Below are 16,565 nucleotides of genomic sequence, written 5' to 3'. Positions count from 1 at the left end.
AAGTATTAATTAAAATATTATAGATTTGTTTTCTATTTTTCAGTTTTATCATATTAAAGTAAATGTATTTAGACTATTTAATTATCATAATAACAGCAAAGAGGAAATTATTTAAATCTAATTTTTTAAAATAAATATAATTAAATAAACATTTTTAGCAGATTATAATAATTATTTTAATACATTTAATCATATAAAATAAAAAAAATCATATTATTTAATTGCTTTGTTTCTTACCAAATTCTAGTAATATTAACATATTATAGTTAGAATATTATTGATATTTTTTAAGTATAATAAACATTTAGTAAATCTTAAAGAAACTGCTTAAGTTTTTATAAAATAAAAATAATCTTTTTTAAAGAAGCCATTTAAAATTCCTTTAAGTACTATAAAAACTATTATTTAATACTCCTTTAATATTTAAGATCACTTTGTTATTTAAGACCCTTCTAAGAATCGTTTGTCTAAAACTTAAATTACTCAATATGGATCTTAAAAGAGAGATCCTGCAGTACATTACTTTATATACTAAGAAATTTAATTGGTATTAATATTAATAATATTTAATAATAAGAGTTTCGATTGATATTTTTTACTTATTTAAAATTTTGGTAAATATATTGGAAATTATTTAAAATGATCTATTCAAGCAAAAAGAAACCATTTAGAATAACTATTTCTCCATTACTTTTTAATAATAACTTTAATTTATAAAAGTTATGATTCTGTATAATTATTTTTAATATAACAAACTTAAAATTAATTTTAAAAGAAATTGTTTAAATTTTGAAAAATTTAAAATGATATATTGATAATAAAAATAATATTTAGAGAGAGCTTTAAGTAATAAATTTAATATTATGAAATAATATTTACCAAAAAAAAATAATTGCTTATTTAAATTAGAATTCAAAAAAACTCTTTTAATATTAATTTATTAAGAGATTAATTAGCTAATAATAAGAAAAAATTGAAAAGATTTAAAATAAATATTTTTGGTTTAAAATCTAAATAATGTGAAATTGAAATTGTATTATCAATAATTTTTAGGTAAATATTTTTATTTTATTTAAATGCTATTTTGATTATTTGGTATAAAATAAGCAAATAAATTTTCTAATAAATAATATCAGTGATTTATATTAAATTGATCAGTATTTGATTAATAATAAACAAATTGAGTAAGAAAAGTTAAGATTTTGAAAAACTTCAGCCAAACTTTTATTATAATTTAAATATAGAATTACTATGGAAGAAGGATAAATTAACCCATAAGCGTTTGATGGATGGGATGATACTCCTTCATATGATAGCTCTTAAACTAATGCTATTAAATGCTTTAGTGATTTATTCTAATAACAGATAAAAACAAATAAATGTTCTCAATAATATTAAACAACAACTAAAAATAGTCCAAAAGCTAATAAATTAAATACAACAACAAACATTTGCTTGACTGATGAAGAAAGCTACAGACATAAAAAAAACCAAATCAATTCTTTTAGAAAAGAAAATTTAGAATAAGATTAAAGATTAGGAAGGATATTTGTAGTTAATTAAAATAATATAAATGCTAAACCTTATAGACATTAGATTATTCAAAGCGGTATCTCAGAAATTAATAGTAATAAAGAGATTATTGAAACAGGCATTAGTTATACTTAATAAAATTAGCCTTATTAAGAAATTGATAATAGTTAAATTTTTATGAAAAAGAATGTTTTTTAAGACAAAAGCTAACGAAACTAGTCATTAGATTCTACATCAAATTTTTATAATAATAATAATAGCAACGTAAACCAAATTGGTAAACGATAAAATGTTAGTTCTATTCGTTAGTGCTCAGAAGCTTCTTCTGTTAAAGGAAGAGAAAAAATATATAGAAATAACAAAATAGATAGCAATATTACTTAAGGAAGTATTAATAACACCAATCTAAGCATTCTCAAAACTAATTATGATGATAAAAGTTAATATACTTTTTTAAATAATATTATGAATGAATCTATTTATTACTAACATGGAGATGAATATTAAAAATAATTTAAGAATTAATAATATATTTATGGATAGAATTAAATACAAATCTCACAGCAGTTAGATAATGATAAAAAGTTCTCCACTTATAATCTAACAGAGTTAGGGTGTGAGAACTGTTAAATATAAAAAGACCATTAAATTATTAAAAATGATACTAGTATACTATCTTAAATTAATGGTTCTACAAATAACTAGAACACTTTTATTCCAAATAAAGTTAATGAAAGTAATAAATAAGTATTACTTACAAATAATATTCTTATAGTATAACCAGATAAATTTGTACCATTTCATAAGTAAAATACAAATTTGTAATTAGCCTAAGATTTGAAAAATAAAAAGAACCTTTCAAACTAATAAAGGAATAGCTAAAATTCTATTTCCATAATTATTAATTAAGCTCAAAATTCATCTAAGATTGAAAAAAATATCAAAGATACAACGGAAGACCTTGAAACACAATGCTAAGAAGGTAATGATCTTACAAACTCATTTAGATAACATAAAAAGAATTTATAAATATATAGAAATTAAATTAAGAACAGTAATGAAAATAAATTTATAAAATAAGAAATAAAATTAGATAAATAAATTATTAACAATTTTAATGAAAGCAATGAATTTAATTCATTAAAAAGAAATTTAGATTAACCTCGATTATCTTAAAGGCTAGCTTAAGATTACAAAAAGTAAAATGAAAACAGTCTTGTAAAATCTTCTAGCCCATCTAATTGTAAAAGTAATAGTAATTCAAATGCTAACTGTCAAAAAGATGACTCTACTATAGATAATGAGTTTATAGAGAATAGAGATAAAGAAAACCAAACTATACAATTTAATAGCACTATTTTAGATAATTTGAGTTCTTAAAATGAAAAAGGTGATATAAACTTTAAATGCTATTAAAAAGAAGAGAAACTTTTTACTGTCTAATCTTACTTTAAATATTAAGATCACTAATCTAATATGAATACTTCAATTAATAACAATAAGGTGAATACAGATTAAGGAATTGATTAATTAACTCAAGCGGAGTTTTAAAGAAACAACTAGTCATCATATAATGGGATATTTAGATAAACTTTAACAAAATTTAATTATAAGCCTCGAAAGAATAAATCTGTTGAGACTGACGTGGCTAATCAAAACTAGAAAATAGACAATATATTTTACTACTACTAACAAGATAAATTGCCTATTTTGAAATATTAAAAGCATAGCACGAATGAGCAATAAAATTAATTTATTAATAAAGTCATATCATCCTCTAGATAAAATTAATAACAGCTAAACACAAATAGATCAAAGGAAAGATTAAATACATCTATGTTTATCGGAGCAAGCAGTAGAAGAAGTAGCAATTATGATTCTATCAATCCTGTATTTAGGACTCCGTAATAAGACAAAAAGATAAAATAGCAAAGACAAAGCACAGCAGCTGAAGGGAATAGAATAAATTCTAGCAGACAAAAAAATTAATTCTAAGATAAACGGTCAACACCTATAAAAGCTTTTAATTAATTAACAAACACCACTTAACAGTTTAGGAGGGCAAACTAATTGACTAAAAACCAAACAATAAATTAAACGAACAGTTAAATCGTCTAACTTGGAGGTACTTTTGATAATACAAACCCTATTTAATCTTTTCTTTTGACCAATTACAAGAGATCACCATCTATGGAATAACAAGAACAATTTAATTACCTTAATAAAGAAACTGTTTAAAACAATTTTTAGCATTCAAATGGTTAAAATCGATTTAATATTGATACAACAGCCTATAAAGAAAATAAAGCTACTTAAAAAAATGTATTTAGAACTACTACTAATAACTTCATGTATAAAACTATTTCACCCAACTGATTTATTTAACTGCTTTTACTTACAACAAGCATAAAAAAATTTTGAAAATTTTAACAAATGAATTATAAATTATATAAATTTATTTATTAATGAAAAATACTATTATGTAAATTTTTAAACAAGCAATTATATGTTACATAGGTTAAATATATATTAATGAGAGTAAAGTAATATAACTATTTTAGTTAAATATAGAGTTTATTTTAGATAAAATTAATTAATTTTAAAAACACAAAATCTTATGAAAGAATTATTTTCATAAAAACCTTGCATTTAATTATTTCATTTATGTTAAAATCCTTTCACACTTTTTTATTTTATTAAATTATTAAACTTAACAAAAAAACTTCAAATAATTATAATTAAATTTTTTTAAAATTGATTTTTTTCTTATTATAAACTATTATTTTTACTAAAATAAATATATCATTTTAATAAAAAAATTACAAGGCTTAATATTTCTCACAATCTAAATCTGGTAGAATTCTCAAAAGATTTCAAATAAATTTTAAGAGTTTTCTTATAAAATATTTTTATTTTTGTAACTTTTTTAATCTAGATTTATCTTCAAATTAATATTTTAAATAAATAATAATTTAATTTTACTTTTATCTCTACCAAACTTATTTTTTGTTTGGATTACATAAAATTTGAAAATTATCAAATTAATTTCTATTTTTTAATTAAAATAACCCAAAATAAATATACAATTAAAATTTAGAATAAATAATGATTAAATGTAAAAATTTTATTTTTTATATTTTATATATCAGTAATTACAATTACAAAGTTAAATTAAGTATAAATAAATCACTCTTTTAAATAGGGTATACGCGATTTTGGGGAAAGCTCATAAATAAATTCATTTAATTTAATTATATGGTCCAATTAAGGCCCTATAGGATAAGCGTTATTAAATCTTTGTATGAGTAGATTAACATCCTCTTAATTAAAATAAATATCATTTCCTTGCAAAAATGTTTGAATCTGAGAATAGTTTAAAACTCCTTTTCTATCCCTATCTATATAATCAAAGCAGTAAGCTAGATCAATAAGTCTTTTAGACATTAACTATCTATAATATTCTTAGCTATTTTCTAGACTAAGATGCATTTTTATTACTCTAGCGGCTATTCTCTAAGTCTCTATTGACACCTCCTTTATTTTATTTTTAAAAATATTCATATAATAAATCCATCAATAATTTAAAAAATGAGAAACCTATTATTCTTGTCTTGATTCAAATTCGTATTTTCTTCTTGAGTTCACATAGTATGGAATGAATAACTTTTTAAAATCATTTAACCTAATAATAATAAAGTGAAAAAAATTTTATCAGAACCAAATTGGTTTTATTATAATTAAATATTTTACGTCAAATATTCAGATGACCTTTCATTAGAATACTTAGCAAAAAGTAGTTCAATATCATAAACATCAATAGAAGAGAAGTTTAGATCAGTAAGACTTAGTTTAAGCTACTCAGCAGAAAGTGGATTATTTTTATCGTTATTAAGAATATTATAAAATACTTATATACTAAAATCCTCTTTGTTTATTAAATCATTTTTACATTTTTCAATTTCTTTTAAGGATTACAAAATCTCTTTAAAATTATATAATATAGTGTTAATCATCTGAGAGTAAGTATAAGAACATTTATTCATTTCTTCTTTCATCTACCTAAATTTCTCTTCTGTATTAAGATTTGCTACTAAATTATTTTCATAATTTGTAATATTATGCTTGATATCACTGTATTGGCCTGGTTAAAGCACATAACTACTTGCTAAGGGAACTAATGGACGAGGAGGTGAAACTAGTGTTGTTGAATGCTAAGGTGATCTACTTCTCATTGAAGATGCCTTCCAATTTAGATAATCTATCTCCCTTTACTTTTCAGATTGATAAATATACTCTTCTTCAGACAGTCTTTCATGCTAATCTTTGTGAATTGGAGTGTAAAATTTAGATTATGTACCAACATAATAACTTTCAGATGGCTTCTATGCTTAATATATAACTTAGCTATTCTGTGTTGATAAAGGAGAAGAGTCCCTGGCTTCTAATTTTCTATCATAATCTGCTTAATATACAGGCTAGTAACCAGTTTAAACTGTTTATGGTATAATTTAACTGTATGATAATTATTATGTATATGGGGCAGTTTATTCAAAAACAGGAGACTCTTATCTTAGACTTACTGGATTTTGATACAATACTACTTTGCTAGGAGTAATTTAATAATCTCCTAAATACCTAGGCTATTTTCAAAATTAGAATATTGATTTATCATTTATTTGCTATTTAAAGAATTAAAAAAGAAATAGATTGTTTATTTACAGGAACATGAGTGGAAGGATGATTATATTAGCTTGAGTAAACTTAATCTGAATATACAAGTTAAGGGCTATATGCTAATTTTTGACTAGGAGTATAGTATGACATTAGACTAATTTAATGTTTGTTTAAAACTTTTAAAAATAAACTTATATTAATTTAGATATGCTTTCAATATCTATTATCCGTTGATAGTAATTTTTATAAATAAATGCAATTTATATATTAATAATTTTTTATTTCTTTAATATATTTACTTATTTATTTGTTTTTTTGGTTGCTTGTTATTGATTATTGATAATTTAGGTGGTTTTTTGTATTCTAAGTAAATTAAATTGAATTTTTAAAAAAAATTACCTCGAATATCTATTACTTTAAAAATATTGACTTTGAATAAATTTATTAATTCATTTAATCAATTTAAAAAATAAAACAGATGCTTAATATTTATTTGTTTATTTATTGTTAAGATAAAAAATGTTTCCACTATAAATTACTTTGATCCAGTAAATTTTTTTGTTTAATACTTTCATTAAAATAATAATAATTTTTTAAACAAAATAAAATAATTTATTTTTGTTAAATCCTTTTTTAATACTCATTCATTTATTATTAAAAATATTGTCCATTAATTTAAAACTTTTCATTCAACAATTAATTTTCTTATTCATTATAAATTTCCTTTTTACATAAAAATAAAATATTATTTTTCCTCATAATGTCATTCTTATAAGTTTTTAATATATATTATTTGAAAGTATCTTACTAAATAATTTTTTATTTTAGAATATGTTTAGGAGGGAAAAGTTAAATAATTTCTCTTATATCTTTTAATAAAACATGATTTAAAAAAAATTTTTGAAAAAAAAACAAGCAAATGAAATATATAAAGGAAATTAATATATTTTTTACATGATTTCTTTTGAATAAAGTTATAAATATTTCAATAAATAAATAGTATTGACAAGAAATTTTCATTATTAAATTAAATAATAAATTTATTTATAAAATATTATTAATATAGAAGGTCAAAATCATTGATAAATATTATTTCTTTTTACAGCACTTGAGTAATCATTTTGTAATTGTTTTAGCTATTAATTATAAAATTCTATCATGGTTTCCTACCTGCGTTGCATTTAAATTATTTTTTCTTAATATATATTTAGTTCTTATTAGCAAAGTTTTTATAGTCTTTCCATTTCAAGTTAATTTGACATAGATTCTTAACTTCTCCAGTGATTTATTTTTTCTGTTTTTTCATTATTATCTTATTGTATATGTTTAATTTCCTCACAAAGAGAATCAATTGTTTCTTGCATCCTATCTTTTTCTGATTTTGTTTTCTTTTAGTCTAGTTAATATTCGATTATTTTTTCATTACTTTTTTAGATTTCTAAAAGCAAACTGTTATTCTTTTTTTTTAATTCACTAATTTCTTACTTCATATTTTTAGATAGCTAATTACTCTTCTCTTAAATTTATTGCATATTTTCAGATTCTTATTTTTATCTAGCAGTATTTTACTTCGTTTATTCAGTTATTTATTACTTTAATTATTTTATTTGCTCAACCAAATTACTTTTTTCATTCTAAGTAGCCTTTAAATCTGATAAAACTCCCTAGGTATACATTTAAATGGCTAATATTGAATCTTCATAATTATCCTTTAATGAACATATACTTCTAGTAAACTGTATTTTAAGGCTCTCTTCGAATAATTTTAATAATAATTATTTATTAGCTATAAAAAAAAATTAAAATAAAATTTTACCTTATTCTAACCTTATAGAATCTAAAATTTAAATGAAAGCTTCCTTAAGTTTTTGCTTGCAAATTTAAAACCTTTACTTATAAACTTCTAGGTCATGCTATGCATTATTTATTTACTCATCTTTTTATCTTATAGTTTATTTTAAATCTGTACTTTATTCTTCCAAACTTTGGATTTGTCTCTTTCTTACTTCTTCGTTAATTTTAAAGTCTTAAACCTCTTCTTTCAGCTTTTCAATTTTTTGAACTTTATCTTCTAATTAAATTTAGTAATTCTTTAATTCTATTTGCAGTTAACTTATTGCAGAAGATTTTTCTTAGGTGTTACTGTTATTTTGCTAAATTAATTGCACAAGTTTTTCATTTACTTTACTATTTTCGTCTCTTAAAGACTAAATTTGCTCTTTTGATTCTTTTTTGTAATCATTAAATAACTCAATTGAGATTTTCATTTATTCGTTTTCCTTTTCTAACTTCATATTTAATATTTTAAAATCATTAATTTAAGAAAACAATGATGTTTGAATTTGCTCTGTTTCATTTTTTATATTTGATAGCTCTTACTCGGTAATGTTAAGCTTTTCGTAAACTCTTTCATACAAAATATGTTAATTTTGGTATTCTTCTTTTTTAATTTCTAATTTCTTTTAAATATCATTTCTTTCTTTTTCTAGGAGATCGAAATTCTTTTGAATTTATCTTTTTTCATTAACTGCTTAATCCTTATCTCTTTGGAGAATGTTAAATCTCTAACTTAATGCTAAATAAAAAAGTTTTAATATTAATTATAGTTAAATATATTTATTACTTTCTGAATCTATTTTTAAGCTTTCAAACTGTTTTTTCATTTTTTCATATTCAATTTCTTATTTACCTAATTATTCTTTAAAAATAAACATTAAAAATATGTATGATGTAAGTCGAAACTAATAAAAACATACTCTTCAAATTAACAATCTATTCTTCCAAAGCATCATTTTTTTCAGTTAAATTATTTACAGTATAGTTTTATTAGTTCAATGCAAATTAATTTTCAGTTTTAACAGAAGCTAATTCTTATTTTAGTTTTTCATTTTCTATTTTAACTAGCGCAAAATCATTGTTTTAGAAGAAATTATTTTATATTTATTTATTTTATATCACAAAATCATGCATTTATTCATCGAATTTTTTTTGAATTTCATATTCTCTTTTCTTTAATTTCTGTATTTCTTAATCATACTATTGTTTATTTGCCTTCGATTATTTCTCGAATTACTCAGTTAAATCTTATCTTAATTTTATTTTCTATTCTTCCTATTTATGCAAAAATAATTAACATGAATAAATCTAAAATATATTTATATTACTAAATTAGCATTCATATTTTAAAGAGTGTTTGCCATATCAGTCTATTACTACTACAACAAGTATTCATAATGATCTTTTGTTATTTATATTTGCTCTGTCAAATTTCTTTTATCGTTTCTGTGCTACTCAGTTAGAATCATTGCTTCTTATTCCATCTCTTGTAATTTAATTTCATACTCTTTTATCTTATTTTTCAATAATTATTTTTTATGTTTGTGCTTCTTTTTTAGCTGCTTTAATTTTTCTTATACTTCATTTAATTACAGCTTTAAAATCTTTTAAAAAATTAAAACAATTTAATAATATTGTAGTTTTAAAATAAAATAAAAACTTATCTTACACTTTAAGAAGACTCTAACTCGCTTTTAAGCCTACTTTCAATCTAACTTGAGTTTTTTGTAATTTGCTATACCTACAAATTAAGCTTTTTATTTTCTTCTTATAACAATCTGTTTGCTTTCTTTTAATTAAAATTCTCTTCTTCTTAACTTGAAAAAGCTTATATTTGCTAATTTAACTTTGATTGCATTTCACTAAGCTGCATCTTAATACTTTATATTTCTTAGTCTTTTATTATCAATATTTAAGGATCTAAAAATTGTGATTGATTTTTTGAAAAGCTGCTTTCTTATTAAGCTAATATGATTTATTATTCCTAATACTAATTTTTATCTATGATTTATCTTTACAATTCGTTTATAATAGCAGCTTTATTTTCAATGGTTGACTCTAAATTCTTTACTTTTTAGTTATTAGACTAATTAATTTATCCCTATTAATTACTCAATCTATCTATTTCATTTTTTAGAGACACCATCTGATTTTCATATTGTTAAATATCTGAGGCGTACTTTATTTTTAAATCTTCTTATTAGCTCTACAATTAGTTAAATGCCTCATCAAGTAATTAATAATCACTTTTAATCTTCGAATATTAAATAGATAGCTTCTCAATTACACTTTCTTTATCATCGTTCATGCATTCTTAAATAATTTCCTTAATCCTAACTTAAACATAATCAACACTCGTCTTATCTTTTTTCAATGTATCAATTAATTCATCATTCAATAATCTATCACAAATTTGCTTAATCGTTTGCTCATATTAATCTATTCTCATCTCAAATTATTATTTAAGAGTTTAATAAATCTCTTACGACTACTAAAGCATTCCATCTCCTCTAAAATCTAACTTTCCATTTTTCTTAGAATCACTTTAAAAAGTTCCTCTAAACATTTTTATTATAAAAATAATGACTTTTTATATAAACAAACAATAAGAAATTAAATTACATATAAATTATTAATTAACTCAAACGAACGATATATTTTATTAGATTTTTAACAAATATTAAAAATTATATGTTAAATTATTTAAAAAAGATTTAATTCGTTTATTTCAACTAAATAAAAGCAAAACGTTTAATATGAAAAGTAATAGTATAAATTAAATTTGATTTATATAAGCATATCTATTTATAAATATATATGCCTCTCTTTACAAAAAATTTAATCATTATTAAGAAAAACAAAAAATTAATTAGAATATTTTAACATTATTAATAATATTTAATTTTATATTTCTTTATTTAATTAATTGAGCAACAGACAGATGAAAAATGTTTCATTCACTTTAATCTTTTAAATCATTTAAATTCATTTTACGTGAAGATCTAACGTTTTTCTTCATCACAGGTCTATCTAAGAAATCCTATTTTAAAAAATTAGTTTAATTTATACTATTATTAAAAAATAAAATTATTACTTTTTCTGGTTCTCTCTATTCACTACTTTATTCTTTTAAGAAAGGAATATTCAATTAATCATTTTAATTAACTTCTTCATTCTAGTTAGTTGATTATTTATTTTAAGAAATTTGAGGTTAAACACCAAAGTTTAAGTTGCCTAATTTGTTTTATAATTGTTAAACGAGGGAAGAGGGCTTTTTAATATCTTATGTGGTAACTTTTTAATCTTATTCTTATTTAGTTTATTTCTCAGCCAAATCATTATTTTTATCAGTTTACTAATCAATTATTTCCGGGGTTTTTGCTGTCTTTTCTTAATTAACAATATTATTTTTAGACTATAATTCTTTCTAAACTTCCATTTTTTGATTATCTTATTAAGAGTTTAGGCCAATTCTCTAATTTAGATTTACTTTTTAGTTTTAATAAATCTAAGGTTATTATTATTACTGCTATTGCTTCTAAAGTTCTTAAATACGTTAAGCTACTGTGCTTAAGGGTTTTTACTCTTTTTTTTCCTCTGGTTTTAAAATAATTGTATTACTTTTTTAATTGTCATCTTAATTCTCAGGCTTTTTTTGTAAACTAACTTTTTCAACTTAGTTTTAATTATTTATCATATTTTTTTGAGAATTCACATTATCTTATTAGCTGATCTAATTGTTGATTTCATTAGATTTATTTTAAACAGATGTGTATGATCCTTAATTCAAACTAGGCTATTTCGAGACATTATTTAATTCACTGTTAATAGCTTAAGTCAAATTAGATTTAGGTATTTAAGGTATTTAATTTTATTATGAACTCACAGCTGCAGTATTTTTTTTTTCATCTGTTTATTCAATCTTTTATTTTTATCTTGCTAAAATTTCTGCTAGTGTTAAACCTTTGTTTGATTAAATAGGTTTTGGCTTTTCTTCATTACGCATTTATGTTTCCTGAGTCTACTTTTATAATAAAGCAGCTAATTTTTCTTTTTCGATCTTTTACTATTCTTACCTTTCTCTATCTTACTTTAATTTTAAATCTAATTAATCTTATTATATTTATTTCTCATTTTATTATTCTAATTATTATTAATTTTGATTTTATTGAACATTCTATGTTGGAGGGTTGTTTTTTTCTTAATTTATTTTAGGGGTCTCATTATTTGTACTTTTTAATTCGCTCTAAATATTCTCATTTATTTTATCTTATTCATTTTAAGGTAATTAATTAGAATTTTTATCTTATTATTATTACTACTATGTATCTTATTAGTCTTGTAATTTTTAAGCTGCAGTGCTGAAATTGCTAGAAGGTAATGATTTTTAAGAGGTAGGAGAATCTCCTGAACAGATAGACTAGCAAGCTGAAGCTATGCTAGGTCTTTGAGATGGAGTGTTAGAAGCTTAAGATCCTCTTTTTGGAGTTGATGCATATTAATTTAATTAGCTTTATTTAATCTTATCTTCTTTATCTCTAATTAGTTACTAAACCTTTCTTGAAAGGTCGTTCTCTTAAGAAGTAGGCTGTTGAACTATTTCATTTCTTGGCACCTAAGGAGAAACAGGAGTATCATTAGGTTTTGCGCATGTAATATTAGCAGGAGCAGGCTATTAAGATATTTTTTGGATAGAAGATTCTTAATTTTCTTATTTTTTATCTTCTTACTAATTCAATGGAGTTTCTTATTGTAAAATGGATATATTTATTAAAAACTATTTTAGAAAAATATATTTACTCTTTTCAGTTTTACTAGGCAGTGAATTATATTGGCTTAATGTATCATGCGCCTAAAATTTAACACCAAATTTGATTTCTTTATAAAAATATTTTATTACCAAGAGTGTTAAATTGCAAAATGTATAAACCTCTTTTTACAGGAGCACAATCAGCATGCATAGCTTTATTATTTTTACAAGTCTTGCAAATGTTAGGGTTAGCAGAGCAAACATCAAATACGAATCGTTCGCAGGCAGAAGAAGACATTCAAAACTACTGCTTTTATTATTTGGATAAATATATTTACCTTAAAATTTTAAAATACTTCTTTCTCTATTAATTTATAATTAGAAAAATTAATTGATAATCAAAAAATATAATCATATCAGGAGATTTTGAGTAAATAAAAATTAGTCCAACCAATAGCTAAGATTAGTTGTAAGCAAGCACTGATATAATATTTTTCTGATTATCTTTTACATTAATAAGATGATTTATAGATATAAAATGATAATTATAAATTATTCAAATTTATTCTAAAAAATCTACATACTATAAATCCCCATTATCAAAATCAACCACCTTCCCCATGCTAAAGAAGTTATTGGTAAAAATTTTATATTCATCAATTTTTTTAATACTGTTTTTCCTACCTGATCATCTTGGATACTTTCTAGTATTTCCAATAAATATCTATTTATAAATTTATTAAATTTAGATTAAAAATCTTTGGTGCAATAAGATCCTTTTTTAATTCTAAAACTTAGAATAGATATTTTGCTTTGTTTTTAAATTTATATTTTTTAGCTTTAACTTTTATAATCTTTATTTTAAATACAAATTACATTCTATTTTGTTTATAAAAGTTTAGATTTAGCACATTATTAAATTTACATTTAGTATTAATATTATAAATATTAAGTTTAAATAATTTAAATTTTTTCAGATAAATAAAATTAATAATAATATTGTTTTATTCTGAGCCTTAAAGAGTTAATTTTATTTTATTGATATAGAATAATTTGGTTTCGAAAAGAAGTAGATAGTGATACATAAACTTTAATAATACAACTTTAACTTACTATATCTTTTTATATATAAAATTTTAAATTAAAGGTTGCTTAATTTGTAAAAAATCTGATTTTTAATTAAGTGTGATAATAGTCATTATAAATTTAATTGAATAATATTGAAGATGGTTAGAGTTGTATTGAATTATTCATTCATGACTTTTTTGTTTAGTCATTCTTATTTATTATAATTTTTTTGTATTTTAAAAATATTTTCATGATTTTAAATAAAAACTAAAATTAATCTTTCAAAATTGATAATTAAAATTGTTTAGGATATCAAGTTAGGTAGCATAAATTTATGTTTAAAAAACTAATTGATTGTTAAAAAATTGATTCATTATGCTATATATTTAAGTTATTAATTAAATAGCTGTTTAAACATTTATTAAAAGTTTATCTATCTATCAATTTATCTATCATCACTTTATAATTACTGTCAGTCCTAAATAAGAAAAAATGCTTATAAAAATTCAAATATAGTTATTGCTATTAAATATTTTTGAGAGCAAATTCTTTCATATATTTATTTATTCATTCATTCATTATTAAAAATTGTGTTTGTTATTTTTAGGCGTTGAAAAAAAATAATAAAAATTTGATTAATTAGTTATTATAAAAAAAGTAAAAATAATCTGTAATAGGTAATTATTAAAATGGGCTAAGAATGTTCAAATTGCTCTCAGCTACTAAATGATAACAATTAGTATGAGTTAAAAAATGGAGCTAATTATTAGCAATAACAATAATATAATTATTAATAGCAATAATAATAGTATTAGTAAAATAAAGAAAACTTTTACTCTGCAAGTCATCAGAATAACCCATCATCGCATAATTATGGCAGTTATAACTAATCAGCTTATACTGCAATAGCAGGTAATAACTAACCTGCTATTGGTCCTCAATCTACATATCCTGTGTAAGCCTATTCTATTCAACAAATATTCTTACTATCATATTATTTAATAATATTTATTCAGCTGAATATTTATATTGTAATAGTAACTTTATCGTTAATTAATTAAATACTTCTATTAATTTAGAAACAAGGATAGCTTAGGCAAAGATGATATGATGCCTTTAGCGAGACATTACTTTTCTTAAGATGAGAACAGAGAAATAATGGTTAATTAGCACAATTTCATCAACTCTAACAAAAGAGAAAAAGGTCCATCTTACAAATTTTAGTCAGGAGCAGTTTATGAAGGAGAATGGCTAGGGGCTATGAGAGATGGTTATGGAATACAAACATGGCCAGGTATTATATTTCAAAGTTAGTTACCTTAAATTAAAAAGTAATTTTTTTGTAATAGATGGGGCAAGATATGAAGGTGATTGGGTTTAAAATAAAGCAAATGGTAAAGGTAAATTTTAGCACGTTGATGGTGATATCTATGAAGGAGAATGGAAAGATGACAAAGCAAACGGTTATGGAACATACATTCATGTTAATGGTGCTAAATATGATGGGTAATGGAAGGATGATTTACAGCATGGGTATGGTGTAGAAACTTGGGCTGATGGATCTAAATATGAAGGATATTACAAAGAAGGAAAGAAACATGGTAATGGAATTTATACTTGGCCTGATGGATCTAAATACTAAGGAAATTGGGAAGATAACAAAATTAGTGGATTCGGTAAAATATATATAAATACACTTTATAATGATTATTAAAATTTATAATTTATTTTGATATTATAAATTTTAGGTGTTTATACATGGCTTGATGGCAGAAAATATGAGGTAATAAATAAATAAATAAAAAACTATTCTAATTCTAAGATAATAATATAATTTCATTATAAAATAAAAAGGGTATGTGGCTGAATAACAATATGCATGGGAGAGGCACATATACTTGGAAAGATGGTAGAAAGTATGAAGGAGAATACTAATTTGATAAAAAACATGGATTTGGCATATATCTCTGGGCAGATGGTAGACAATATGAAGGTTTTTGGAAGTATGGAAAGTAGCATGGGCGTGGTAAGTATATTTAATAAGACGGAATCATAAAAGTTGGTATTTGGGAAGATGGTAAAAGAATTTCATGGATTGATCCTTCAGATATAGAATATGATAACTTTTTGCAACAATGCTAAAACTATTAACTATAAAATTAATATGCTTCTAAAAATCCTAGCTACTCACCTACTAAAGAGTAAATATATTAAAATGGAGGTAACGATCTGAATGGTTCTTACACTGCCAATAATGCTTATAATTAAAACAACAGACTTTAATAATCAGGTAATTACGTCAACAATAACAATAATAATAATAATAATAACTATGAATATTATGATCCTAATAACTCCTCTTTACCAGCTAACTCATATTAAGACAAAAATTACGGAGGATATAATAATAATAATGGAATTTCAAATAGCATAAATAATTAACCATAAAACGAGTATGCAGGATCTTACAATAATTAATACTAATAATAACAATTAGGTAATGGTATTCAACAGTTCTATAATTGATAATGAGGGTTTTTAAAAATTATTTTTCTGATAGAAACTATAAAAAATATAGTACTTTCTTACTTTTCATATATTATTATTGTATATAAATTAATAGAATTAAAATGCTAAATAATTAGAACTTAATTACACTATAAAAAATAGAAAGATAATTTTTAATTTTGTAAATATTTATTAT

The 16,565-nt window shown here is 21.9% G+C and overlaps 5 protein-coding genes across 5 annotated transcripts; 2 read left to right on the top strand and 3 right to left on the bottom strand. All coding sequences in view use genetic code 6, as the record gives it.

Moving 5' to 3' along the window:
- Positions 1–1,251: 1,251 nt before the first annotated feature.
- TTHERM_00535460 (hypothetical protein) lies at positions 1,252–3,909 on the top strand (the record flags this gene model as incomplete). The annotated part of the gene is made up of 1 exon (XM_001023455.2): positions 1,252–3,909. One exon carries the CDS (start codon positions 1,252–1,254, stop codon positions 3,907–3,909), a length of 2,658 nt encoding a protein of 885 aa, XP_001023455.2.
- Positions 3,910–4,719: 810 nt separating this feature from the next.
- On the bottom strand, positions 4,720–6,357 carry TTHERM_000535459 (EF hand protein, putative; the record flags this gene model as incomplete). The annotated part of the gene is made up of 4 exons (XM_012799796.1): positions 4,720–5,067; positions 5,131–5,215; positions 5,284–6,173; positions 6,253–6,357. The coding sequence occupies 4 exons, from the start codon at positions 6,355–6,357 to the stop codon at positions 4,720–4,722; spliced, it is 1,428 nt and encodes a 475-aa protein (XP_012655250.1).
- A 926-nt stretch (positions 6,358–7,283) lies between these two features.
- Positions 7,284–10,609, bottom strand: TTHERM_00535450 (hypothetical protein; the record flags this gene model as incomplete). The annotated part of the gene is made up of 5 exons (XM_001023454.3): positions 7,284–8,782; positions 8,831–8,905; positions 8,964–9,318; positions 9,372–9,647; positions 9,713–10,609. 5 exons carry the CDS (start codon positions 10,607–10,609, stop codon positions 7,284–7,286), a joined length of 3,102 nt encoding a protein of 1,033 aa, XP_001023454.3.
- A 387-nt stretch (positions 10,610–10,996) lies between these two features.
- On the bottom strand, positions 10,997–13,091 carry TTHERM_00535440 (hypothetical protein; the record flags this gene model as incomplete). Its single annotated transcript, XM_001023453.3, has 4 exons — positions 10,997–11,083; positions 11,138–12,789; positions 12,844–12,921; positions 12,974–13,091. The coding sequence occupies 4 exons, from the start codon at positions 13,089–13,091 to the stop codon at positions 10,997–10,999; spliced, it is 1,935 nt and encodes a 644-aa protein (XP_001023453.2).
- Positions 13,092–14,550: 1,459 nt separating this feature from the next.
- On the top strand, positions 14,551–16,387 carry TTHERM_00535430 (MORN motif protein; the record flags this gene model as incomplete). The annotated part of the gene is made up of 5 exons (XM_001023452.2): positions 14,551–14,816; positions 14,941–15,155; positions 15,211–15,537; positions 15,610–15,644; positions 15,716–16,387. 5 exons carry the CDS (start codon positions 14,551–14,553, stop codon positions 16,385–16,387), a joined length of 1,515 nt encoding a protein of 504 aa, XP_001023452.2.
- Positions 16,388–16,565: the final 178 nt, after the last annotated feature.

Source organism: Tetrahymena thermophila (genome assembly GCF_000189635.1).
Source record: "Tetrahymena thermophila SB210 genomic scaffold scf_8254428, whole genome shotgun sequence".
Lineage (NCBI taxonomy): Eukaryota > Ciliophora > Oligohymenophorea > Hymenostomatida > Tetrahymenidae > Tetrahymena > Tetrahymena thermophila.
This window is presented reverse-complemented; position numbering and strand designations above follow the sequence as displayed.